The 26,959-nt window shown below is 46.7% G+C and overlaps 1 protein-coding gene across 1 annotated transcript in view; it reads left to right on the plus strand.

Moving 5' to 3' along the window:
• SLC16A2 (solute carrier family 16 member 2) overlaps window positions 1-17,435 on the plus strand; it is a 109,234-nt gene extending 91,799 nt beyond the window's left edge. The window contains exons 2-6 of the mRNA XM_017518864.2: window positions 3,970-4,114; window positions 7,391-7,841; window positions 8,798-8,941; window positions 13,031-13,259; window positions 14,825-17,435. Coding sequence (XP_017374353.1) covers window positions 3,970-4,114; window positions 7,391-7,841; window positions 8,798-8,941; window positions 13,031-13,259; window positions 14,825-15,045 — 1,190 coding nt within the window. The 3' untranslated portion in view covers window positions 15,046-17,435. The remainder of the gene's footprint in view (window positions 1-3,969; window positions 4,115-7,390; window positions 7,842-8,797; window positions 8,942-13,030; window positions 13,260-14,824) is intronic.
• The last annotated feature ends 9,524 nt before the right edge of the window (window positions 17,436-26,959 follow it).

Here is a 26,959-nt window from a genome sequence, read left to right on the forward strand (position 1 = left end):
TTTTTTTGTATTTTTAGTAGAGATGGGGCTTCACCATATTGGCCAGGCTGGTCTTGATCTCCTGACCTTGTGATCTGCCTACCTCAGCCTCCCAAAGTGCTGGGATCACAGATGTGAGCCACCATGCCCAGTCACTTCTCTTACATAATTCTTCAGTCACAATCCAGCTATTAGATTACCTTTCTCTCCCTTTATAGAAAATTTTCTTTCACTTGGAGTTTCTGACTTCTCCGAAACTCTTTAAATAGAAGATTTTATTCTGGTCTTGAACCATGAGATTCATAAATTTTATTGCCCTACTTAAAAAAAAAAATGTGTTCCCTACTCTATTGTGAGCTCCTTGAAGTCAAGTACCACATGTCACTCATTTAACATCTTCAATGCCTTGGGATAGACATGTGTCTGGGCCAGAGAGAATGTTAAATAACTGTTGAACAAATTAATATAACATATGGATTACTTCATTTAAAAAAAATATATATTTAGCATTAAAAACTATATCAAGGCACTTTTCTCTATATTTCCATGAAGTACAGCTAAAAATGCTGGACATTATATCTAAAACAAATGTAACAAGATTGAAAAGTGGACAGAAAAAGGCAGATGGGCTAGAAAACTTGGAGCCTAAGAAAAAACTTAACAGAAAAACCTGAGTTTTCTTTTTGCTTCACATGTCTTAGACCTGGAGCTGAAGAAGCCAGCAACCAAGAAATGCCAATGGAAGCAAACAAACAAAAAAACAAAAAAGCTTGATTTGTCTAGCCAAAAGATGGGAAAAGGGTCAGCCTAGCAAAACAAAAACCCTTTAAACAATAAACCCTCTACACCAGCCAAACGCCATGGGAAAAAATGTGCCCCACTTGACCTTTGCCAACAAAGGCCTACTGGGGTAGCCAAGACTTCTACACTCAGTCAGCTGTAACAAGGTGCTCCAACCTGCTCCCCTCCCATGCTGAGGTGGTGTCAGAGAAAACTTAGTAGGGGGCCAGGAATTTCTTCCCCTCAGCATAACAAAACCTACCCTTCCCCCATTGTGTCAGTAGAGTCCACAAAGGGAGTCTGGACTTTTACCCTTGCCAGACTATAACCTCCAACCACCTCTCCCACTCCTGGCAAGGTGTCAAGGTGGTATCAGTGAAAGCCAAGTAGGAAACTGGGACTTTTACCATCACTCACTGAGGTAAGACCACATGGGAAACAGTAACAAGGAACCCCTACTTCTCCCATCCAGGGAGGTATCAAAAGAAGCCTAGTAGGGATCTTGAATACCCACCCCTGCTCAGCAGTAACAAAGTACTCTTCCTTCCCAGAGTGTCAATAGAAGCTAAGCAGGGAACCTGGACTTCCACCCCCATCTAGTAGTAATGAAGTGGTCCCTCAAAGGCACAGTATCAGAAGAGGCCTGCTAAAACACAAGATTTAAATAAGATCCAGAGTCTCATATCTAAAATGTCCAGAATACGAAAGAAAATCATGAATCACACCAAGGACCAGGGAAATCTGGACTTCAACAAGAAAAGATCATCAATTGACACCAACATGAAGATGACACAGAAATTAGAATTATTTGGCAAAGATTTTAAAGCAGCCATCAAAAAAATGCTTTAACAAACCATTAAAACTATACTTGGAACAAATGAAAAAAATACTAAGTTTCAGCAGATAAATAGAAGATATAACGACTAAATAAACAGAAATTTTTGGAGCTGAAAAATGTAATAACCAAAATAAAATAAGCCCACTGGATGGGCCTCACAGCAGACTAGAGAAGACAGAAGAAGGAATTAGTAAACTTGAAGGCAGAACAATAATAATTATCCAAGCTGAATAACAGAGAGAAAATAGATTGAAAAACAATTAAAAGAGTCTCAGAGGCCTGTGAGGCTATAACAAAATATTTAACATTTCTGTTATCAGAGGAGTCCCAGAAGAGGAAGAAAGCAGGGCTGAAAAGGTACATGAAGAAATAATTGCTGAAAACTTCCCAAATCTGGTAAAAACATAAATCTGTAGATTTAAGAAACTGAGCTATCCCAAAGAGAATGAACTCAAAGAACTCTATGCCAAGACACAGCATAGTCAACTGACTCTTCTATGGTGGATACCAGTCTATTGTCAGATTTTTTGTGGCAAAATTTTTTCATCTATCACTTGCCTTTTCATTTTCATAACTGTTTTTGAAAAGCAGATGTTTTAAATTTTGATCAAGTCTAATATATCAAATCTTTTCTTTTATGGATCATGCTTTTTGTGAATATCTTCAAAATCTTTGCCTAACCAAAAGCCAGGAACATTTTTCTCCCATATGTTCTTCTAGAAGTTGTATAGTTTTAAGTTTTACATTAAGTCTATGATCCATTTTGCATTAATTTTTAAACATAGTGTGAGTATTGATATTTACAAAGTTCTTTATGCATATAATTATATCTGATCATCAGTTTAAGAAATGTTTGAGGCAGGCACAAGCAGAAATTTTAATCTCCATTTCACAGAGGAGAAAACTGAGGATTAGAGAAGTGCTGTGTGACTTCTCAAGATCTCATAGCTGATAGGAGATGAAATGGCAGGGTAAGAAGTAAAATTGTGATAAAAAGTTGAGGTCTCTTGCTGTCCCAGGCTAGTACTTTTGAAGCCAGGCAGAGAGGGCTCAGGGTAGGGTGCCAACAAAGTAAAGATTCCCAATGGGGAGCTAAGCAACCTACTTGGCACTGAGGTAAGAGACACAGCCAGTGGACTAGCCCCAGACTGCACTCCTGCCCACTTGGGGCTTCACAATTGGAGAGAGCCAGAAGCTGGCCCAGTGCCTAGCTCAGGTGTCACTCAATGAACACTCTTTGATGATGACGATGAAGATTTGGAAGTGTTCAAATGACAGCTCTGAAAGTAATTTCAGAGTTAGAAATTAAAGCTAAGAGGAAAAGTTAAGGGAAGTAAGATTTAGCAGAGAAAAGAGGCTCAAGATGAAACTTGATAGCCTTCAGACAAAAAAAAAAAAAAGTTTGTTTTCCTTCTGAGGGCTGAGCAAAAGGAAAGAGACTGGAAGAATCTAAGTAAAAGGGCAAGTTTCTTCCTCCTTAGTGAGGATTGTTATAGACACTTAAGAGCCTTTAAAAATAGGATAAGGCCGGGCACGGTGGCTCATGCCTATAATCTCAGCACTTTGGGAGGCCGAGGCGGGCAGACCACCTGAGGTTGGGAGTTTGAGACCAGCCTGGCCAACATGGTGAAACCCCATCTCTACTAAAAATACAAAAAATTAGCTGGGTGTGGTGGCAGGTTCCCATAATCCCACCTACTTGGGAGGCTGAGGCAAGAGAATCACTTGAACTCAGGAGGCGGAGGTTGCAGTGAGACGAGATTGTGCCACTGCACTCCAGCCTAGGTGACAGTGCAAGACTGTCTCAAACAAGCAAACAAACAAACAACAACAGGATAATATCTTCTTGAGTTTGAAGTCAGGAATTTGCCAAACATGGGCTCTGATGATGGATTTCAGCATGAGGGTTACATGACTCTCTTGCACAGTGTCCTTAGAAATCTTTAGGTGGCCCATGAACCTGCCTTTTATCCTAGTACAATTTCAAGAGGCTTTTGTCTGTGGCCTTCTCTGCTCCTTAGTCTTATCATCTTCACAGCGTTGTTCTAATGCTGGAGACAAGCCTGATCTTAGCTCCTGAAAGCTTAACCCCAATGTTTTTTCCCCTGAAGCCAAGTGGCCCAGAACCTAAGGCTATAGATCTGTAAAGGCCTGAAATATTGAGTGGTCCAAATCTTATCCCAGTAATAAAATCCACTGTTTTATATCTAGCTTGTTCTGCAAAACTCTCTGATCATCAGGGACTAGCAAGCTGGCAATGCAGACCAATGCAATGCCCCCTATGAAAGGCCAGAGAAGAAGAGCTGAGATATCAGCAGTAGCACCAGGCACTACACTAAGCTAAAGTGTCTTTGTGCTTCTTTTCTCTGCAGCATGGGTAGGAGCGCTTGCGATGGGTATGATCTTCTTCTGTTCTCCTATTGTGAGTATATTCACTGACCGTTTGGGCTGCCGAATCACAGCAACCGCAGGGGCAGCCGTTGCTTTCATCGGCCTCCATACCAGCTCCTTCACCAGGTAAGGCTAGGAGTTGGTGGTCATTTCCCCAAGGCTGGGGGTTGGTTTTTTTCTGGGCATTAGCTAGGGTTACTTTTCTCACTGCAGAATCTCCTGTGGCCATGGCCATTTAGGGCCCTCAAACATCCTGCACCCTGGATTCAGAAATCAGTGGGACTCATCTAGGTGGGCTCCCCAGGACACATTGGTAGGGAATATCCCAGAAAGAACCCAAGAGTTCCAAACTGGTAGGAGTAGTCTGAGCCTGATAGTTCATAGAGCTGAGCCCAAGTCCAGTTTTGGCCACTGAATGGCAATAGAACAATTGATGAGTACCATTGCTCTCAATGCAGCTCAATTTCTATATCTGTAACATGAGGGAATTTGACCATATGGTCTTTTCAGGTCTCTTTCAGCTCTGCTATTCAATTCTCCTTCAGTGTACTACATATCTCACGACATCACTTTCTATCCCAAGATTGAGCTTCTCAAGTGAGCCCATGTGAATGCCTAGCATTCCAGGATTCCCAAAGGAATCTAATGCTGAAAAAGAGGTCAACTGAGCCCAAGGATGTTTAGCATTTCTGACTCTTTTTCAGATAGCTCAGGTTGCTGACCTATGGATGATTTGGGACAGATAACAATTCATGTCTTAGGCATCAGAAGAATGTTTAGCAATATCCCTCAATGAGATACAAACCCAGAATCCAGCTCCCCAGCTAGGGCTAGGCTAAACTGAAACCCTAGTCCCACTGGTTCCACTGGCAGAACTTGGCAGTGTCAGGCGAGGAGCAGGCTCTAGGTTCATTTTCTGCTTTCTTTTCTGCCAGTCCTGCAGAAGCATGTGTGTAGGATAAGGGAGAATAAAGACCCTATATCACAGCCTGAGGAACAGGAATTCCTAAATAACTCTGTTGACTCTCTGCCAAAGACACTTTGGAAGTTATGGTACCTCCTACTTCCAATCTGCTTGAACTGATGTAGGGGAATGCCAGCCTGGAAACATGGAAATGAGAAATGGCCACAGTGACATGTCTGGGATGAGGTCAGAGCTAACTTGTCAGAGACTAGCTTTTTGAGCTTAGCTACCCGGAAAAGAGCCATGGCTCTCTAGGCCTAAGTTTCCACTCACAGTAGAGAATGATAATTGTGTTTTGCCTTACTGGGCCCTGTGAGGTAAGCCAGCCTTCTTTATAACTTGAGCATTTCTAGCTGCCTAGCCCACCCTCCAGCAGAGGTTGGATTTGGCCTGCAGTCATTTCTTGGCTTCACCCCATCCAATCCAACTGCGACAGAGGAGGGAAAATCCATGTCTTGCCTGGAACCTGTTCAGCACTCCCAGAGCAGCATCTCCTAACCTTTTCAGAAGTCCTCTGGTGGTCAACCTAATTTTCCCCCAGCAAGCTGAGGCCTGGCTCCTTGTGGGGAGGAGCTAGGCTTCAGAAGCAGCTCCAGTCTCAGCACTACACAGCAAAGGTCTGTTTTTTAAGACCAAGCAGAGCAAAGTGTAAACAAATTAGCAACATATGGATCCCATTTCCCTTCCAATCCACATGGGCTCAATTACAGGAGGGGAAGGAGCTCAGATGTGGTGTTTTCTTCTGACACACTTCTGTAGGCACATTGGAGTAGGCGTTCTGCTCTCTAGCCCCTAACCTTCTTCCCTACCCTCTTTGTTCCTTTTGTAAGAGCATCTTCAGAGCTGAGAAACTTTCTGGATGGCTTTACATCCAGTGGAAAAATGGTTCTGCTCATGGCTAGAGCTCCAAATCATCCTTCCTATTGTCTCAATCAGGATTCTCAGTTTCTCTGAATGACATGGAATGGGGCAGAATGCAGGCAGGGCTGGTAGGGCTTTGGAAAACCCAAACAGTGGGCCTCCAGTCCTGGGACCCAGCTAGAATTAGATCCACCAGACAGCATTCTAAACCAAATACCATGTTTTGCCCCCACTGGCCCTCTCCCTGAAGGTCTAACACAAGGTTCCTTGGATTAGGCCCCCAAGCCAGGCCAATCCCATAGGGTACCTAGAATCTAATGGGCACAGGCCCAAAGAAACCTGACAGAAGAGGAGCAGTTGGCTTATCTATGTGTTCCAAGTGGAGACAATCCTTTTGAAGCCAAATCCTTGCTCATGTCCAGTGAATACCAGCAGATGGAAAGCAATAGTGATGATAGCTATCTTAGAATCATGAGTGCTGGCACCACATCTCTGCAGCTCAGGCCCAGTCCTTATACTAAAGGCTTTGAGGCTCCTTATACTAAAGGACTGGGCCTATCTCCAGAGAAGAACTGCCTGACCAAGAAGAGTATTAGGTAATTTAGTGACCAGATAAGAACTATTGCAAAATATATTGCAAAATATTTTGTATATCAAAAAGAAAACACAATTCTTCACTAGGTTATGCCAATATTATCTGGGGGCATATGGCTGGCCAAGCTGACCTTCCTGTTGCCTTTCTCCTTCTGACCCTTTACTTTATGTTACAGAGGCTTATGGCCACAGCAGGGACTATAAGTTTTAAGCCAGGACCTACCTTACTTGGCCAGGACCACAACTTCTTTGAGGCTCCACTTCCTGTCAAGGAGCCAGCCTACTCTAGGGAACAGATCTATACCATTTCCAGGAACAGAGGCAGGAATCTGAAAGTTAAAGAGACTCCTTACCTAAAGATCCCCATGGAGATCATCCAGGGCCCAGTGTAAAGGGCCTTGGGATATGTGGACCTTGGGCAGGGTTGGGGAGGGCGTATGTCTCAGGAGATCATCAGCCATTCTCTGAATATTGATGGCTTTAGCATGGAGAAAGACACTGAAGAGTCCCATGGAAGGTTTCAACCTTCCAGGATTTTGACTTCTTGCAAATCTTTGTTGCTACCTGGGATAAAGTTTTGTCCACCACCAATAGTAAGGTGAGACTATTCTCTCTAAGGCACTGACTCCCTGTAGCCCCTCATCCAGCTTTTACATGGGCTAGTTCTGGCTTTCCTTCAAACCATCCTTTTTGATAGCATCCTGTAAGTCATGCTAGAGTCACACAGACCTGAATTCAAGTCCAAGTTTTACTGATTCCCAGTTATGTTACCTTGGGCAAATTATTTTACCTCTCTGAGCCTCTGTTTCCCCATCTGAATCACAGGGATCAGAAGACCCTCTTCTTTGTCTGCTTTGAGGGTCAGTGGCAAGTGGGGCTGTGGGTTAAGGGTGGAGGAATGGAAGTCTCAGGAAGCTGATGGGGGAGGGTAGGTAGACTGCCGGTCAGGCTGCTGAGGATAGCTCTCGGTGTCTCTCCCACAGCTCCCTAAGCCTGCGTTACTTCACCTACGGGATTCTCTTTGGTTGTGGCTGTTCCTTCGCCTTTCAGCCATCCCTCGTCATCCTGGGCCACTACTTTCAACGTCGCCTGGGTCTGGCCAATGGTGTGGTGTCTGCTGGGAGTAGCATTTTCTCCATGTCCTTCCCCTTCCTCATCAAAATGCTGGGGGATAAGATCAAGCTGGCCCAAACCTTCCAGGTGCTGAGTACCTTCATGTTTGTTCTTATGCTGCTTTCACTCACCTACCGGCCCCTCCTGCCCAGCTCCCAGGACACCCCAAGCAAGAGAGGTATCCATACCCTGCACCAGCGCTTTCTGGCTCAGCTCAGGAAATACTTCAACATGAGAGTGTTCCGCCAACGCACTTACCGCGTCTGGGCCTTCGGGATTGCTGCTGCTGCCCTTGGCTACTTTGTTCCCTATGTACACCTGGTGAGGAATACCAGGGTGGGCCCACCCTACCTGGCCCCAAGAAGCTACCCTCAACCTGCCTAGATTCCAGAGGGTGGGGGTGGAAGACATCGAAAGGGCAGAGCTGGGACCTTTGGGAAAAGAAACAAAATGTTGGTTGGAGAGATCCAGAGAGGGAAAAAGAGAGAGGTTGAGGGAAGACCTTAGTGGAAAATGGGGGCAATCCCACAGAGGGAAGCCCATGGACCATGGCTTCTCCCATAGTAAACATTTAGATAGATTTTGAGGAGATACGCATTGCCAGGATGCAGGAGACTGGCCCGGGTGACCCAAGACAGGATTTTCTAAGACTGTGTTCTGTGGAATGCTGGTCCTTGTGGTCAAATTATTTTGTTTAGGAAATAACATATACTGGATCTCTCTGGCTTCATAATGTGTAGTAATCTCTTAAAGAGACCAAAAAATTTTGTAGGAAAGAAACCCATTCAGTTTTGTTTAACTTACCACCCACCAAACTTATGCAGCTACAGAACTGCTGCTTGTAGTCCAGCTGTTATCCTCCACAGGCTTCATGTTTCCTAAAACACACTTTGGAAGAATTGCCTGGAAGTTGGTGGATTCTTCTTCCCTGGTAATTTGATGTTGCCCCAGGCTATCAATTTGGGGTAAGGGAATGGGGGAAACTATAGAGAAACCCTTGGATTTTCTCAATCATTTAGGCTATTTTCTGACCTGCTGGGGCTTAGAAGGGGCATGGAGGTACCCACCCTCCCCAACTGTTGCTCAGAAGTCCAGAATCCACAGAGCTAAGGGATAAGCAGCCAGAGAGCTTGTCACAGAGCTAGGGCTACAGGAGAGGGGGCTTCTATCCTGCTCCAGGAAAGTAAGCAGTAGAGGATTCTGGATATGCCAGCAGTTAACCAGTCAGCTCCTCTTTCTTCTCCTGTTTCTGGGGGTCCTGGTGCTATGCTTTTCAGATGAAGTATGTGGAAGAGGAGTTCTTGGAAATCAAGGAGACCTGGGTGCTCTTGGTGTGTATTGGGGCTACCTCAGGCCTTGGGCGTCTTGTGTCAGGCCACATCAGTGACTCCATCCCTGGACTTAAGAAGATCTACTTGCAGGTGAGTGTGACCACCTGTCCACTGTGGGGAGAAACAGCCTGCCACAAATGCAAGGTTATCCCCAGCCTTTGGGATAGAATGGTAGTTTGTTTTGTAGCATGGGAAAGTCAATCAAATTATCTGAGCCTCCATTTCACCTGCTTTTAAACAAAGAAAATCATCCTTGTTCTGCCTCTTTACCAAGATTGAATGAGGATTCTGTGACAGCAGTGTATATGGAACCTCTTAGAACATGTGTAAAGGAAGATTTTATTAATAATGGCTCTCCATCTGAAAGGAGGAAACTGCAGACTGATCTTATTGCTACCCTATACTCCTTTGGAGAGTCTTGGGCATCTGTAGCATTCTGTGGCCCAGTGTCTCTCTCCTTTAGGCCCAGGTCTGTGACCTCTTATACTTCCAGAGCTACTTGACACCAAGCACTGGTTCTCAAATGTAAAGCAGTGCCAGAAAAGGCCAGACCTCACTTTCTTTCTCTAGGCCTCACTTTCCTCATTTGTACAATAGGAGTAATTTTTGCCTTTCCTTTCTCATCTCACTGGTGAGGATCAAAAGAAATATAGATGTGACCAGGCTTTGGGAAGTAAAAAATGTTACAGTCATGTAAAGTTTTAATCCTTCTGACAGGGACACAGATTTCCTCATATTGTGGACAGTAGCCACATGGATGTTCTAGAGGTTACTTTCTGTGTGAACTAGGCTCTGGTTTGGTCTGAATACAGGCCACTGTTCAGGCTGTCAGTCTTTGTCTACCTGGCAGTATTGCCTTTCTTACCTGACTTACTATTTTTGGTCCTGCAAGTGGGTTTATAAAGAGGTACCCAAGTGCAGAACTCTGTGAAGGGGCAAAGAGAGCCCCAGAAAACAAGTAGTCACAAATAATCCCTCAGGAAGGTGATTGAGTTCTGACTCATTTTTCTCCTGGGAAAGCCCTAAAAGCATTTGCAAGGGGCTCTGGCTACACTCACAGTGGGGATCTCTCTGTCTCTGATAGCCCCCAAGTGCTTTCCTAAATACCCTCAAATATCTTGGATCAAAATACGATTAACTTTTCCTTAACTTTTTTGGTGTTAGATTGCAAGAGTTGGTGAATCTGCATTGACAGAGGTAGGGTTGCCTTTAAGGTCCATCCTGCCCAACCTCATTACCTTGATGGAGAAGCAGGGAAAGGCTCACACAGACAGTAGTAGCAGAGCTGAACTCCTATGCAACACACTTCTCATATTCTACCTTGCCCTAAGTGATGGCAGAGCCAAGTCTCAGAGATGCTAAGAGACTTGGCCAAGGTCAAACCAGGAGATAGATAATTTTGTGATTGATATAAAGCAGTTGAGATTTTGAATTCCTGTGCAAATATCAGCAAGTGTTTTATCTGGGTGGCTATTTGCATAGGAGTATGTGTGGCTTTCCCAGCCTCACCTACATGCCACCCCTGTGAATCTTCCCTGCCAGAATTAGCAGCTCCAAGATGCCAAAGAGTTCTGGAAGTCAGGGTAATCTGGCATTGGGCCAGGGCTTTATCTTGAGGAGAGGCAGCAGCCTCTGCCTAGTCATATAACTCATGTGATTCTTACCACATTCTCTAGGAGAAAGGTAGAGCCTGAGCAGCTTTTGCTTTCTGTTATACAGTGGGAGTTCCAAGGGACAGGGAGGCATTACCCGGTTAGAGTCCAAGATAGGCTTAGGACCCAGGGCCTCTGCTGACCACCCACCCACTGCTCTGGCCCCTTTTCCTTACTCTTACTTCACAGAGTTTTACCGCTAAGAATAATATAATCTTAGAACATTATAGCTAAAATGTATCTTCATCAACTAGTAGTTCAACTTCCTCATTTTACAAATTGAGTGTTTTGGGCCAAGAGCACAATAATGGATGAACTTCTTTCTCTTGAATTTGTCAAGATACTCCATCACAGGAATGTGCCTCCCTTTCTCCCTGCGTGTAATGCAGGAGTACAGACCTGGGGGAGGAAAGGAGTGTACATAGCTTCAGGTTCTGAAGAGCTATCCACTAAACTCTGTGGCTCCTACTGTTGGTAAAGACTGGCACATGTCTCTGGCATCAAACCCCTGGACCATCTATTGGAAAGGAAATAGTGACAGGCTGCAGGACAGCCTCACTTTGTGCCAATTCTTGAGGCCTGTCTCTCATGTCCAAGAGGGATTTTACATTTCTGAACCTTGGCAAAGCCTCTTGGAGGATGTTTGACAGACAACTAGATACAATAGTAATACTTAGACATGATTAAAAACAGTTAATAGGGTCCTTTGTGTTACATAATGGTATTAACTTTTAATTTCAATAATGGGCTTTGTTGATAGGTGCATCCAGTTTTATTTTATAGTTGTGTGTGAATCTCCTAGAGGAGAAGCTCAGGTAACAAGGTTCTTATTTCTAGCTTCTGCCTGGCTACCTCAAGATTGCCTGGGCAAAGTTCAAAGGTCTCCTAACAAAAAGATGTCCTCAGGTGGCATTATCTTCTCCAAAAATCAGCTAATCAACCTAACAAACCCACTGACAGCAACAACATAGAAAATCTTTAGGGCACCAAATAGCCTTGACCCCCACTCCTTCTGTGTGTTCCTGGGTAAGTTGGCTTGCCTGTGTGAACTATTGGAAAATCCTTGGGCCTATTAAGGACTTGATAAAGAGATCAGGTCTTAGCCCTGACCCTGGGACAACCTGGCTCTACTAGCTGCAGGGGGTTGGCAGCAGTGGGATGGGGGCAGGGTTCCTTTCTCTGCCTGCAGCCCAGGTCTTCAGTCTAGCTCACCGACACAGGTTGCAAATGAAGGTCAGCTGTGTTTGCAGTGGCCCTTTTCTCTGTGGAGAAGGAAAGAAAACAACCTCTGGAAAGGAAGTTTCTTCATTTTGGAGTCATTTTGCTCAGCCCAAAGAAAGCCCAGTGGCCAGTCACTGTTCCTGGGCTGGCTTCATTCTCCCCAGACACACATCTTTCCAGTGGCTTGGTTCCCCTGAAAGCCTCCTTTGTTGCCTTCTCAGGGTGTCCAGCCAAGCCCAGAGGCCCCCAGAGCCATGTGTCTGAGATGTCTGAGATGGGCAGTGCTGCCCATGTCCTAAAGCATAGGAACCTGGGTGAATGTCCCAATGGTTTTCTTTATGCCAAGGTATTTTATAAAATCAGCCCTCACAAAAATGGGCACTGGCTCCTTCCCATTTCAAGAAGCTGTACCTTCTACTTACAATCCCATCTGATCATCATGCAAGCCATCCTCATGTCCTCCCTTCCCTTTTTCCATACTTTAGTTGGATCTGAGAATACCAATATGGCCTGATGCCAGACCCTGATCCATGGGGAAGTCAAATACAGGCTCAGACGGAAGAAACAGCAATTCCTTTTATCTTAGGGTCTAGTACAAAGACAAACTTCTTGAGGCCAGGGGCAAAGTCTCCCCTGATCTTTTTGTTATCCCAACAGAATCACAGTTAAACAGGGGCTTTCCTGGACTTTGAATCCCTCAGTTCAAGAGTTAGAACAGGCCTAACCAGTTGGTGGGGCATGGTGGATCACGCCTGTAATCCCAGCACTTTGGGAGGCCAAAGCAGGCGGATCAAGGTCAAGAGATTGAGACCATCCTGGCCAACATGGTGAAAACCCGTCTCTACTAAATATACAAAACAGCTGGATATGGTGGCGCACGCCTGTATTCCCAGCTACTTGGGAAGTTGAGGCAGAAGAATCACTTGAACCCAGGGGGCGGAGGTTGCAGTGAGCCGAGATTGTGCCTCTGCACTCCAGCCTGGGTGACACAGTGAGACTCTGTCGAAAAAACAGGAAGGGAGGGAGGAAGGAAAGAAGGAAGGAAGGAGGGAAGGAAGGAAAGAAGGAAGGAAGGAAGGAAGGAAGGAAGGAAGGAAGGAAGGAAGGAAGGAAGGAAGGAAGGAAGGGAAGGGAAGGAAATAGAGAAAGGGCCTAACCATTCAGTCCAACTGTTCTGTTGACACCTTCCCCTTCCCAGTACCCCATTTTATAAATGGTAGAAAAGAAGACTTGAGAAAGGAGATGTGATTTGCTATGTGGTCTTGGCTGGCCAGCACAATATGACCTTAGGCCCTTGTTTCTCCAGGTCCTTTCCTTCCTGCTCCTGGGCCTGATGTCCATGATGATTCCCCTGTGCCGGAACTTCGGGGGCCTTATCGTCGTCTGTCTTTTCCTGGGCCTTTGTGATGGCTTCTTCATTACCATCATGGCCCCCATTGCATTTGAGCTGGTAGGCCCAATGCAGGCCTCACAGGCCATTGGCTACCTCCTGGGCATGATGGCCCTGCCAATGATTGCTGGGCCCCCCATTGCAGGTGAGGCTGATACTCCAGGGAGGGCATCAATCAGGGAGTCCTGTTTTCCCTGGGTACTGGTTCTCCTGAGCACCTCTTCTTGAGGCCCCTTTTCCTCTATTTAAGAAACTTTGTCAGAGTGCACAAAACCCCTTATCATTATTCGTGGAAGAGATTAAACACAATACACATGCATGGATCCATTCTGAGGGATGGATTTTCCATGGCTGTATATCTGTTTCAATAGGGTTTTATTTCAGACAGCATGGATCCCTCCAGAGGGGTGGAGAGAAAAATGAGTTTTGCTTTCCAATGATTCCACTGATCCAGTATCCTCTCGCTCTCCCCACGGGCATGTGATTATTTGCAAGGTAGTTGGGTAGGAAGAGAAGAGAAAGCAGGCCCTAGTTTTATTAACACCTAGGGACATCCTCCTCCTTCTCCTCCTCTGTTGACTTCTGAACTAAGACTGTAAAAGAGATTTGATTAAAGTAACACCCCAGAATTAGGCCAGTGAGGCTCACCTTCAGCAGGAAAAGTGTTGACTTGCCATCTTGCAGCACTCCTAGTTTCTCCCTCCATTTTCCCAGAAGGGCACTGTTGGTATCCCAAGAAACAGGGAACAGAAAACCAATGACAAGAGAGACCTCCATTTCCTTTCTACAGGATTTATTGCAAACAATGATTCATGCATTTGCTTCTTCTAGGCTGGTCAAATGGGTTAAACAAATATTCTTTGAACACAAACTATGTGCAAGGTGATATGAGGGCATTGTGTGATAGTGGCAACAGCTTTCACTCAAGCTCCTGGGCAACAGCTATATTACCCATTGGGGGAGGTGGGCCTCTACTCACCCCCTGATCCAAACAGTGCCCCAGAATCCACATCTCTTTCCATTTTGCTTAACTCTTGAGTAAGCAAAAGGCCAAGGGCCTTCTTGCCTTTCCTGAATACTGTTTCTGGGCTCTGAGGTACTATGAGGTACCACACATTAGCTTCTGGAAGTGAGTAGGGAAGGCCTTACATCCCATGCCAAATATATCCTTGGTTTGGCAGCTTGGAGAAACCCAGAAGGGACAACCATATATGTAACTGTAAGGAACACATATAGCCTCTTGCTAGGACAAACAGAACTTCAGAGAAGGGTCACTGCAGAGAAAAGGAAAATAAGAACTCATCTGAAATGTACCACAAGAACCATTTGTGGTGGAGGTAGGGAGCTGGGGAATATCACTGTGGACCAAGACAACACTTGGCCATCTTTTGTGGAGTTCTTTTAAACTAGGTTTACTCCCAACTCTCTAACTAGGTGTGACTAGAGCTTAGATTGATGAAAGTCATAAATGGAGGAACGCTAAGAGAAGCTTCATTAGCTTCTTTCATAATGAGCATTCACTCAAGGGCCTGCAGCCCCAATGCCTCAGGGAGGAGTCACCTGCCCTTGAAGTTGAGGGAGCTCCTGAGTCAAGGCAATACAGGCCAAGATTATCTGGATAGGCACTGTGATGGCCCCTAGAAGAGGCTGAGAGCACCTTTGGACAGCAAGACAAAGCTGAGCTTGACTTGTTTCTCTTGACTGTTTCAGGCCTCCTCCACAACTGTTTTGGGGACTACCATGTGGCCTTCTACTTTGCCGGTGTGCCCCCCATCATCGGAGCTGTAATCCTCTTCTTCGTTCCTCTGATGCATCAAAGGATGTTCAAGAAAGAGCAGAGAGATTCCAGCAAGGATAAGATGTTGGCCCCTGACCCAGACCCCAATGGGGAGCTACTGCCAGGCTCCCCCAGCCCTGAGGAACCAATCTAATGCCTTTCTTGCCATTGTGTGCTCTTTCCCAGCTGTTCCCCTTCATCCCACCCTGCTCAGCATTTACATTTTTGCCACCAGCACACTTGTTCCCAGACCTGTGCACACAGCATTTCAGCCACCTTGACAATCCCCTTGGAGCCAAAGCTCCAGGTGTTCCAAACTCATTAACTAAATTCTCCCCAGAATGCCTTTAAATTTGCCTGGGCCCTTCTCCTCCCAGGATTGGGAAAAGCTTGGGATCACCCCCTGGCCTTTGGAATCTCTCCATATACTTTCTAAGCCCTGGGAGAGGAGGAGGATGGGACCTCCTGGCCCCAGCTTATTAGTCACCCACTATAATCAACTGCCAAAGGTGCTACTGTGTCCCCAGGGGCCTAATAGGGTAGGCCCAAGTCTCTGTTTGCTGAGGAGGTCATTGCCATCCATATTTGGGAGCCACTGGGAGGAGGGGCAGGGAGGCAAAATTAGACAAGTAGCCTTGGTTAGCCTTAGAGTTTCTGATGGCTATGTCTTCCCAAGAACTGGATATAGGCAATGCCCTTATCATATTGTTGGTTAACAGTCTTCTCCCCTCTTCCCCTCTTTTTTTCCTCTACTGACTTCTCTCCACTCTGTTTCCCCTCTATTTCATTGTATGACTGTCATAGACACATAGGTGCCTGGAGAAAAGGGGGACCCGGAACTTGGGCCAATCAGCCTCAGCTTGGCCCAGTCCACCCCTAACGTTAGCATCAGTCCCACTCATCTCAGGCTGAGCCACATCTCACTTTTTGGCTTAAGCTATATAATCCTATACTGGAAGAGTAGAATATCACATAGGGAAGAAACCTTAACTACCAGTGTTCCATGTTCCAGTCACTGATTTTTACAGATTTTACAGTCCAAGGCATTAACCTTGAGGCCCTCCCAGCTCCCCATTCTTGTATCCACATTGCAAAATGTGAAGAAACTCCTTTCATCTCAGCAGGCAGAGGAGGACTGATGGCACGAGCTGTCATGGTAGGAGGAGGGGCAGTAGTTATCGACATGGTGGACCAGCTCCATCTCTCAGTTTTCATGACAGGTCTATATTTCCACCTAGGCCAGGCCAGGAAAGGGACTATTTAAGAAAAAGAAAAACAAAACAAAACAAAAAAACAAAAAAAACAATTCCCAGCCTAGATTCCAAAAAGGTACAGGCAGCAGTTACACATGGGGTTGGACAATTTCTTCTGGAAAGGGGAAGCCATCCTAGCCTTTACCACCCAATGTGTCTCCCATGCTGGGCATCCTAGGCCACTTTGCTTAAAGGGCCTTAAAGGTGCCATGAAAGGTAGACTCTGAACCACTTTGATCCCTCTTAAGTAGGTAATTGATGCTTCCTTATGCCCAGGCTCTGGCAACAATCTTACTGAAGAACATTCCCAGTGTCCCTGGTTAGGGGCAGAAGGCACTGCCAGGCTGTGTTCAGTTAGCACAGCTCACCTCATTAGGAGCTCAGCCTCTCTCCTCCCTCTGCCTCTTTGTGTCCGTTTTTCCCCTCACTGAGCCTTTGTCTATTGTGTTCCTGTCACCCACCCTTTCATCATCTTTTTGCCAGGCATTCCTGGCTGTCACTTGGAGCCAACAGTAACTTGCCACCCTAAGCCAGGGTCATCCCAGGGCCAGGAGGATAAGGTTGTCCTGAGGGGCTCCAAAGAAGACAATAGTTCCCACCCATGATTTTCCGTTACAAACAGGCAGCTGGGGCATGGTTGGCCTCTGATGATTTCATTCAAGGCCAAAGTCCTGAGCCCCCTCCGCTGGTCCCAGTCCAGCTCTTATCAGCTCCCCAAAGGAAAACCCACTGGTTCTTGGCTCTGTGGGTAGGAAGGGGCCCTAGAAAGGGCCTAATTACTATCCTGTCAGTTCTAACAGTAGTGGAACAGGAGAAGCTGGGCCCTAGGAGCCCTATAACTCCCAGGAGAGACCACTAAAATTACTGAAGCAACAATGCCCCTACTTCCATTCCTCCCTGCCTCACTCTCACCGAGTGACCAGAGGGTGGCTTTGCAGGACCTCTCTTGTTGCTCAAGGTGTAGACAGATGTTAAGAATCAGGTGGTCACCTACTTCTCTCCAGATGAAGGAAAGACATTCACAGGTCCCAAATCTGCCCATTCAGATGTCACATAACATGGTGGGGTATCAATTTACTTCTTCCACACATGTGGATGTGCACATGTGAGCTTGTGTGCTTTTGGAGAGAATGTTGATTGGCAAAAGCAGCACAGTATTAATATTTAGAGTAGGATGCAGCCTCTTATGCACCACAGTTAAATCTAGAATGAACAAAATTTCAGAGCTCAAGACATGGGACATTTAAATCCTCAAGGAGTTTGGAACAAAATAAACAGATCTAAAAATTTGGTTTGGGTATGTATGCTGCCTACAAGGGAGAAATAGTCTTAACCTGACTAATAGCAGGAAGTTTCACTTCAGAGCTGAAGTCTCATTTCAAATCAGATTTCTGCCAGGTTCTATGCTCTCTGTGAGAGAATAAATTAGAAAAAGAGCTATATAGGGGTTTGGAGTTGGTCAACTGTTTGAGATTGGATTTTTAAACAAGCTCTGAAATAGAAAAGTGATTACTTTACAAAATTAGAATATGGTTACTTGCTGAGTTTGAATGGAGGCCCCACCAAGGCCATAACCTTGCTACAAATGTGCCATATTGAAAACTGGCAATTAACAATAATCCAATTCAGTTCTCCTTCCCTCTCCCTTATGTTATTTATGGGGGACCTAAAGGGACTTACATGGCTGGGTGACACAGCCTGGCAGTGACAGAGCCTGGAATTGAGGATGACAGAAGAGACAGACCTATAAGAATGACAAAGCTGGGAGTAACCTTAGAGTCTCCCTTGTTCATACTCTGCATTGAATTTAAGTGGGGAAACTGAGTCCTAGAGGTAGCAAGAGACTGCAGCAAGTTCATACAGTTCATCAGTGACAGAGCAAGATGAGACTTCAACTCATGTCATTGACTTCCAGTACAGTTTAAAAACCTGGTTTTACAGATAAGGAAACTGGCCCTAGGAGGGATAAATGAATGACTTGCCCACTTCATTCAACAACTGTGTACCAAACCCACTTCCATAAGGATGTCAGCAGGACCAGCTCTGAGCAAAAATGAAAGCTTAGCAAAGTCTAACTTTTAGCATACACCATCTCTTCATGATTACTTTCACCTGAAACTGACACATACTTTTGTTATTGGTCTCCCAGTCACTCCAGACCTTCATGCAATCTTGCTTGGAGACCTGGTTTCACCTACTGTCCCTCCACCCCTAGCAAACTAAGAGGTACAAAAAAGTCCATCTCCAAATGGCCACACACTGGGCAGGACAGGGGCAAAGAGAAGGGACTGGTTGACTTTGGAAGAAAGTGGTTTACCAGCCAGCTCTTGTCTATTGTTGCTTCTCCTCAGACTCAGTGCAGACACCCTCAGGCTGGCTTCCTCATCTCCTTTCACTGAGGCTAATTACTGTGTCCCACTGCAGGGACCCAGGTTCTCCCACTTAAAGTGTGTCCCCTCCCCCAGCCCCTTCCCCAGCTGCCCCAAGGGCCCAGTCTGTGATCATTCAGGATTATTAGATTTCAAAGCTGTGGAATCCCATAATTTTTATGAGCATATGCTCTCCTCCAGGGACTTTTCATGTCTGAAAATGCAGCCAGCAGCTCCCTGCCACTTCTCCACAGTAGCAGTGCAGGCCAGCTGACAAGGATTACAAATCCCTAGTGTCTCATAGCTGGCTCCTAGACAGGGTGGGTGACGGGTAGAATAAGAGCCCTTGAAGCAAGTTCAGAAATTCTAATAAACTGAAATGCAGCAGAGACTGCAGAGGCACAAGGAAAGGGATTGGAACTACTGTAGGGGTTCAGGAGACTGTGCTTCAAAGTTCCTTTGATTCCTGCCCTTCAGCTCTCTCTAGCGGTCACCAGGCGCAAAGTTCCATGCCTGGTTTCCACGTTACTTAAGCAGTATTTTCTAGAGACCTGTGTGTCAGACACTCTGCTAGAATCCGGGGACTTCAGGAATGAAAGGAACATAAGTAGAAAAAACAAAGAGAAGAACACAAAAGAGTTTGTACTACCTAACTTCCAAGATACCCTTTTCTTCCCTAGGCGCCAGTGCCCAGACAGCACCGACCTTAGCGCCAAAATTCGGTCCTCTGTGAGGCAGAGCAGGAGCCACCCGCCCCCAGTGAACCGGAGGCGGCAGGAATCCCACCCCCAACCCCCCTTCCTCTCCCCACGACTGTCCTCCCGGGGGCCAGAGTCTCCCGGAAGAACTACCCGCGCCTCGGCGTTGGTTTCCTGCTGAGCCCCAGCCGGATAAAATTAGTCGATTGCTCACGCTAACTAGTGTCAGAGTCCGCGTCCAGCTGAGGGGGAGGGGAAAGCAGCACCGAGCCGGGCCGCACTCCCGCCCCGGCCTGTCAGACCAGCGGACAGACAGCACCTGTCGTGGGCCTCCTCGTTCCCTCGCTCCCGCCAGAGCCTGTGTTCCCGCCGCGGAGACCGGGGACTAGAGACCGGCGGGACGACACTTCCTGCAGGCATCTTCTCGCAACTGTCGCTCCCGCAGAGACCGCGCCGAGCCCACCTGCTAAACATTAATACACTGGAATGCCAGGGGAGGGGAAAAGAAGGTTGCACTTCTACCCTCCTTTCCCACCACACACCCTCCCTCCACTGACCTCGCAACGACTGGGCCCTGGCATCCGGGACTGGGGGGTGCTAATCGACACTATTTCCCGCCAGGTCCCCATGCCCACTCCACACTCCGGGACTGCCTGCGGATGGAGATGGCCCTCGTCGCTCCTGGTTCTGCCGCCGGCCTCGGGCCACCTTGGGCGGGGAAGCGGAGAGTGGGGGTGGGGTGGGGTTGGCTCCTCCCCCTCCCCCGGTCTCCGTCCATTTCCCCATTAGGGAGGGGTAATAACCCGGGAGCCGCGCCACGGAAACGCATCTGTCCCAGCTACTCAGACGGGAATCTGCCCGCCCAGGACAACCGCCCTTCCCGCCTAGGGGAAGGGGGCGGGAAGGCAGGCGGGAAGACCTAGTCTCGGGCCCTGCCAAACTGCCGGCGAGCCGGACGGACAGACAGCAGCTGCAGCTTGTCCAAGCTCAGCTCCTCCTCGATCCCCCACCCTCTCTCTCCCTGCTCCCGCCACCGACACCAGGGGCCGCAGCGGCAGCTACGCCCCACCCCCAGCGCTCGGTCCGGAGGCCTCGAGGTGAACCGGGCTGGGCCGGTTCGAGGACCCCTTACAAGCAGCGGCCCCCTATTCTCTCCCGACCGGCCCGGTCCCTAGCGCCCCAAGGGCGAGATGAGGCCGCTGCTAGCGAAAGACCTGCATGAAACAGACTCCAGGCCGGCCAGGATGCAGAGGCTCAGGGCGGGTTCAGCCTCCAGGAAGCCCTCCCTCCCCGGGCACCAGCCATCCTCCTCCGCCGTCTTCTGCAACCTCCAACCCTGGTCCGGCCCCGTGGGGCTGCTTTCTGCCAAAGACGTGGCCCACTCTTCAAGCGCCCCTTCCCCCCAGTCTCCATAAAAACTCTTCCAGAACTCCGGGGGTCAACCATGCTAGTAGGAGCTCCCAGCTCAGGCCTGCTCCCCCATCTCACAGTTCCCACTCGCACAAGGGAGCAAGCGGGATTTCCTAGGCTTGAGAACCCTCCTCCAAGCCTGGACTGAGCCAGCCTCCTCAAGAGTGGTGAGAAGGGCCTGATTGACTCGAAGAGCCGCCCTCCTCAGTTTGCTCCTCTCCTATACTCCTCTACCCTAGTCTCCACCGACCTGCTTCCTTCTGCGCTTGCCTAGTGGTGGGTGAAGGAGAGGATGGACAACCACCTTCACTCCTCCCCCCAACTTTCACACACACCCTCTGTCCCCTAAGGTGCAGTCTCCTGGGAGTGGGGGCAGCCTCGCAGATCTGTCTGCCTTAGGCCTTGCAAAGGCAGAGTTTCCTCCTGTCAGTCTGGGATCTTCCAGCTCCCTGCCTCATTTGCCACCTCCTCCCACACTCCTTTCATTCTTCCCCGCAGCATATTTGGACATAGACCACCCTCCACTCCCGGGGGGAAAAAAACACCTTCAGAAATCCCCTCCGAACACCTGTGCATGGAAAAATTACAGTTCACAGGTGTTCCTATGCCCCTCATCAAAAATGACCTCCCCAACCGTGGGAGGCAACTGCCCCCATGCTGGGTTACAATTAGGGAATTGAGGCCCAGGGGGAACTGAATGTGGATTTTGAATGCTTCTGCAAGTCCCTTTCCACCGTACTTCACAGAAAGTAGGGAGGTGAGCACATCTCTCTTTTCCCCTGCTTCCTGCTTCTGCTGTCAGCATCCGCAATTTCCATGCCCACTCTATCACCCAATGAAGGCACTATTTGGGAGTGGCACTACAGCCCCAAGATGGAGGCATGGAAGGCAGCAGAAGCTGAGCCACAGTCCTTGTGCACCCCCTGGCCTGGCCCATGGAGAGCACGTGGAAGAGGAAGTAGAAGTCTCAGATCTGCCTTTATGTGGGAGTATGGGTGATTGTCTTGTGTTCCTCTCCCCCTTAACATGGAGGAAAAACTCCAAAATGAGCTTGCTTGTGCTCCACTTCCTCAATCCTTCTCTCATAATTCACTAAAATTATCATCATTGAGGGCTGATTTCCAGGGCTTTGCTTTATGCCCACAGGCCACCAAAGGAAGGATTCTTTGACCTGGTTATTTGGGGGTGGGAGGGTGAGGAGCAGCTCCTGGGAGGCTCTGCTTTCATGAGAAAGGGTTTGCCTGTCTATGAGGTCAACACAGCTAGTCCAGGCCTCCCTGTCTTCCAGACCTCCAGCACTGCATCAAGCTACAGACAGGAAATGGCAAAAGCAGCAAATATTATGCAAAATGGTAAGGGAGCTCCCAAGATACCCCTGGGAAAGGAAAAGGCAAGAACATGTCTAAACCCCTGCCCACACACCTCAGTGAGGTGGACTTGTTCTGTGTATGCCTCCCAACTGTGGCCATTATCCTCCACCTCAACTTGCCTGGTCCCAGTGGAGAGACTCCTCATATCCACAGGGGAGCTTGGTGTTTTCTAGCAGCCCCCACCCCTCAGTACCACATTCTCGTTGGTCTCTAACTTTCCAGATCCTAATAAGTTCTAGCCTAAGCCTTTCCTTCAGGGTGAATAGCTTCAAGCATAAAAGCCTGGTCACTCCAAGATGAAGACTCACCTGTCAACCACAAATGACTGGGCCTGGAAATCAGGGGGAGCTGTTTCAGGGAAAGTCAAGTTCCATGCAAAGCTAGTTCCTTTCAGTAGTCAGTAAATAGTTATTACTGATGAACTCGAGAAACACTTTTAATATGTTGAGAAAGCACAGAAGCTTCAAACCAACATGCCTTATTTACCTTTTACTATCCAACTGATTTCTTCACAGTTTTTGGATTATATCCATATAATGTTTGTTTCTTATATATTTTCTTCTACAAACCATAAGAGGCTGCTAAATGTTTAAAAAACAATATAGGCTTTAGCCCAATAAAATGAACTGGAAGACTTCCCAATATCATTTCTTTAGTTTGGAGTTTTGTTGTTGTTCCTATTCTGTTCAGCAAATAGAAACATAATGTTGAGTCTGAAATTTTCAAAGCTGGGAGGCCCAGCAAAAACAAAAATCAGAGAAAGAAAGATGGAGATGAGGTCAGAGAAACAGGAACACAGGCATGACCACACACCAGCAATGCATCAACTTTTGATTGAGGTCCTTTATGCAGCCTAAAGGTGGCAAAGGCACATTATAGAAAAGCCTTGGCTGGGCATGGTGGCTCATGCCTGTAATCCCAGCACTTTGGTAGGCCGAAGTGGGCAGATCACTTGAGGTCAGGAGTTCGAAACCAGCTTGGCCAACATGGTGAAACTCTGTCTCTACTAAAAATACACAAATTAGCTGGGCATGGTGGCATGCGCCTGTAATCCCAGCTACTCAGGAGGCTGAGGCAGGAGAATCACTTGAACCCAGGAAGTGGAGATTGCAGTGAGTCAAGACTGTGCCGCTGCACTCCAGCCTGGGTGACAGAGCAAGACTCAATCTCAAAAAAAAAGAAAAAAGAAAAAAAAAAAGAAAAGCCTTGGTCTGCTCACTACTCTATTGCCTGCATAGTAAGAAGCTCAACTGGTGGTTGCCAGGGATTCCTTTCTGGAACTACCTGCTCATTACATTTTCCTGCAATCATGACCTACATGACCTTGGTTATGTCATTGTTGCTTCCCATGTAGTAAGTATAATTTACTAGACACTCCCAATGAGGCATCAGTAGAAGGAGTTTATGTTCTGTTGTTTGTGGGATGAAGCAATCTCACCTAATCAACCTAAGTTCTTGGTGTGGTGAGCTCCATGGAGAATTTACCATTTCAGGGAGTTTTGTTAGGTGAGCCTTTACCCATGTTTCATCCTTGTGTGCCTTAAGTGACCACTGTTCCAATGTTACTGACATTTCACCATGCACTTGAGGTGACAGCATTATTTTCAGCCTCACTGTCAACTTACCTCTCCTTCTTGCTAAAGCTGGGAGCACACCCAAGATTCCCTAGGGCCCAGCTCTCCCTTCACTTTCGGATATAGCCTTCTCGAAAACTTCAAATTCTGAGAAGGAGGCAGTGATAAAACAGAGAAACTTGAAGGGGAATAAAGCTATCTGTGCCTAACTGATCAACAGCTCTGCAGTTTCCTTTTTTATATATTGGAAGTAAATGCTTAAACAATTGGCTATTTTGGCTCCACATATTTTATTGTACCTTTAAAGAAGGATGTGTGCTTGAAATTGGGTAGGTATGGCCTGGGTGATCTAGCAGTATAGAGGTTGTGGGTGGAAGAGCTTAAGAACATACTTGTTTCTCTTATTCTATACCCTAGGGCTGTACTTTTTCCTTCTGATTAGCTTTCTAGGCAGTGCTGAATTGAATGCAGAATGAATTTACATAGTGGGTTGCTCTGACTAGAGTGGTTTAATACAGAAATGAGCAGGGACTATGGATGTGGGGGTGGAAGGAGATGTGAATTTAATTTTCCATATGAATCTCCGTCTTTTGTACAATAGAGCTGTACTTATGTCTGGATCATTGTCTTCACAAGGATGGAATGAATGTAAAATGATCTAAGAAAGAGAATACTATAAACATGGGGTTAATTCAGGTACAAAGAAGGAATATACTCAGTGTTTTAGCAGCTGGAAAAGGTTGAGAGGGAGGGACTAAGGTTCCAGGAAACACTCAATTGCAACCTCATCATTTCCACCAAGAACCTCAATTTCATATGCTCTATTCTACTGACCTTCCCATTCACCTCAGGTCTCATATTTCACAATCAAGGTATTAAATACTTTTTCCCTTCTTGGCTATATCACACTTATTTCTCATAATTCCCAGATTACATAAGCGAAAAAAAGCCAAGGATTTGGGAGAAGACTGCTATGTGAATTCAAATGCCCAGTGGCCCCAAATACCTGTGAAGTCCAGCCAAGCCCAGCCCAGCCAATGTCAGGTGGAAAAGAACCTTATGATCCCCTCAGGCCCTTTTCTCTTTCTCATAGGGGAGCAAACTGTATGTTTAGAGCAACAGAGGCTGATGGGTCTAGGACTGAGAGGACTGCCACAGGCTGGGAGACTGCTAAACATTTGGTCATAGCTACAGACCAGGGAAGAGACAAAACTGAGAGACAGGCTGCTAGGCCCTGACATTAATGTCATGGTCACTCTCTCTAATAATAAAAGCACTTGTTGGAAATTTCAGATGGTAAAAATCAGGAGTATTTCCCTCAGACTCTCCTGACCCTTCATACCCCTACAAGAGGTGACTGCCATGAATACTCCAGCACATGCTCCCTGCAGAGATAGATATTTAGATATGCAAGTATAGACACATAGAAACATGTTTTTCTTTTCATCTTCTTTATATGTAATTATATTCTACCCTATACCTAAGGAAAGACCTGTAGTAGGTTCCTCCCAACTTAGGTACATTCATAGTATCTCTGCAAAGTCTGCCCCAAACAGAACCTTTTTGCCCCAAACAGAGGCCTCTGCTCTGTGTGACCTCTGCTTAGCTGTGGCCAGACATAGCCCAGGCTGCTCTGCTCATCCCTGCACAGTCTGAATGTGAAGGCACCATGTACTCTATCAACTCTAGGAAGTTCCTGATAGGATGCAGACTCACCACTCCACAGAGAATATTCAAGTTGGTCACCTTACCAGTCATTGAAAAGGACATAGAAGACTCACTTCATCTCTCACAAACCCAATTTATGCTGATTTCTTATAAGGAAACCAGGAATCATTTTGACCTAGAAGACTGGATTCCCAGAAACTCTAACCCTTAGTCCAGAAAAGACCAGCAGATTTGTGAGTTTGCTCTTCTCTCCCTCTAGTTGGGCCTGAGAGTGGCCAGGAGATGAAGTTTACTAGCCTGTTAACCAGGCACATTATACCTGGGAGCTAGTCCTCCTGCTGTCACCTGAAAGACTGTGGAAAACCAGAGGTTTTCTGGGGTTGCTTGTATCCACAGGACTCTACTGGAAGCGATCTTCTAAGGGAAGTGGCTTGAAAAATTCAAGTCCTGCAACCTGCTGTAAAGGCTCAGCAAACCATCTTGGGCATCTGACATGGAGTGACACATACTTGCCTCCCAGGATTCAATTCCCAAAAATGGATCTTATAATTCCCAGATTGTGAAAGTAAGAGATACAGTTGGATTGTCTTTTCTTTTTTTTTGAGAGACAGAGTTTCACTCTTGTTGCCCAGGCTGAAGTGCAATGGCGTGATCTCAGCTCACTGCAACCTCCACCTCTCGGGTTCAAGTAATTCTCCTGCCTCGGCCTCCAGAGTAGCTGTGTTTACAGGTGTGTGCCACCACACCTGGCTAATTTTTTGTATTTAGTAGAGACGGGGTTTCACCATGTTGGTCAGGGTGGTCTTGAACTCCTAACCTCAGGTGATCCACCCACCTTGGCCTCCCAAAATGCTGACAGTACAGGCTTGAGCCACCATGCCTGGCCTAATTTTGTATTTTTAGGAGAGACAGGGTTTCTCCACGTTGGTCAGGCTGGTCTCAAATTCCCAATCTCAGGTGATCCCCCGCCTCAACCTCCCAAAATGCTGGGATTACAGGCATGAGCCACCGTGCCTGGCTGCAGTTGGATAGTCCTAAGCAAAAAAGTGACAGGATGGGATAACATATGCCCTAAATGTGAAGGCACTTGGGGGTTGCAGAACTCCCACCCCCACCACCAACACTAATCAATAATGAAGAGCCAGGGCTCTTACTCCAGTGAGCTTTATTGCCGTATAGAATGAATAGCTATTTTTTTCTGATTATAATTAGTACATGTAAATTATTTTCAAAATTCCAACAACTCAGGAATGTATGTGGAGAAAAATAGAGAACATTTGAAATTTTTGTAACTTGAGGTGACTGCAATTAATTTTCTGCTGACTGTGGTAGGCAGAATTTTGGCCCCCATGATCTTCACTCACTGGGGTTACTCCCACAAATATGTTCCATTATATGGCAAAAAGGACTTTGCAGATGTAATTAAAATTACTAACGTGTTGATCTTAAGATAGGGCAATTATTCTGGATTATACAGGTGGACCCGATGTGATCACATGGGCCCTTAAAAGCAGAGAATAGCGGGGCCAGGCATGGTGGCTCATGCCTGTAATCCCAGTACTTTGAGAGGCTAAGGCAGGTGGATCACGAGGTCAAAAGATCGAGACCATACTGGCTAACATGGTGAAACCCAGTCTCTACTAAAAATACAAAAATTAACTGGGCATGGTGGTGTGTACCTGTAGTCCTAGCTACCTGGGAGGCAGAGGTTGCAGTGAGCCCAGAT

This window comes from Cebus imitator, unplaced genomic scaffold, assembly GCF_001604975.1.
Source record: "Cebus imitator isolate Cc_AM_T3 unplaced genomic scaffold, Cebus_imitator-1.0 Scaffold709, whole genome shotgun sequence".
Lineage (NCBI taxonomy): Eukaryota > Metazoa > Chordata > Mammalia > Primates > Cebidae > Cebus > Cebus imitator.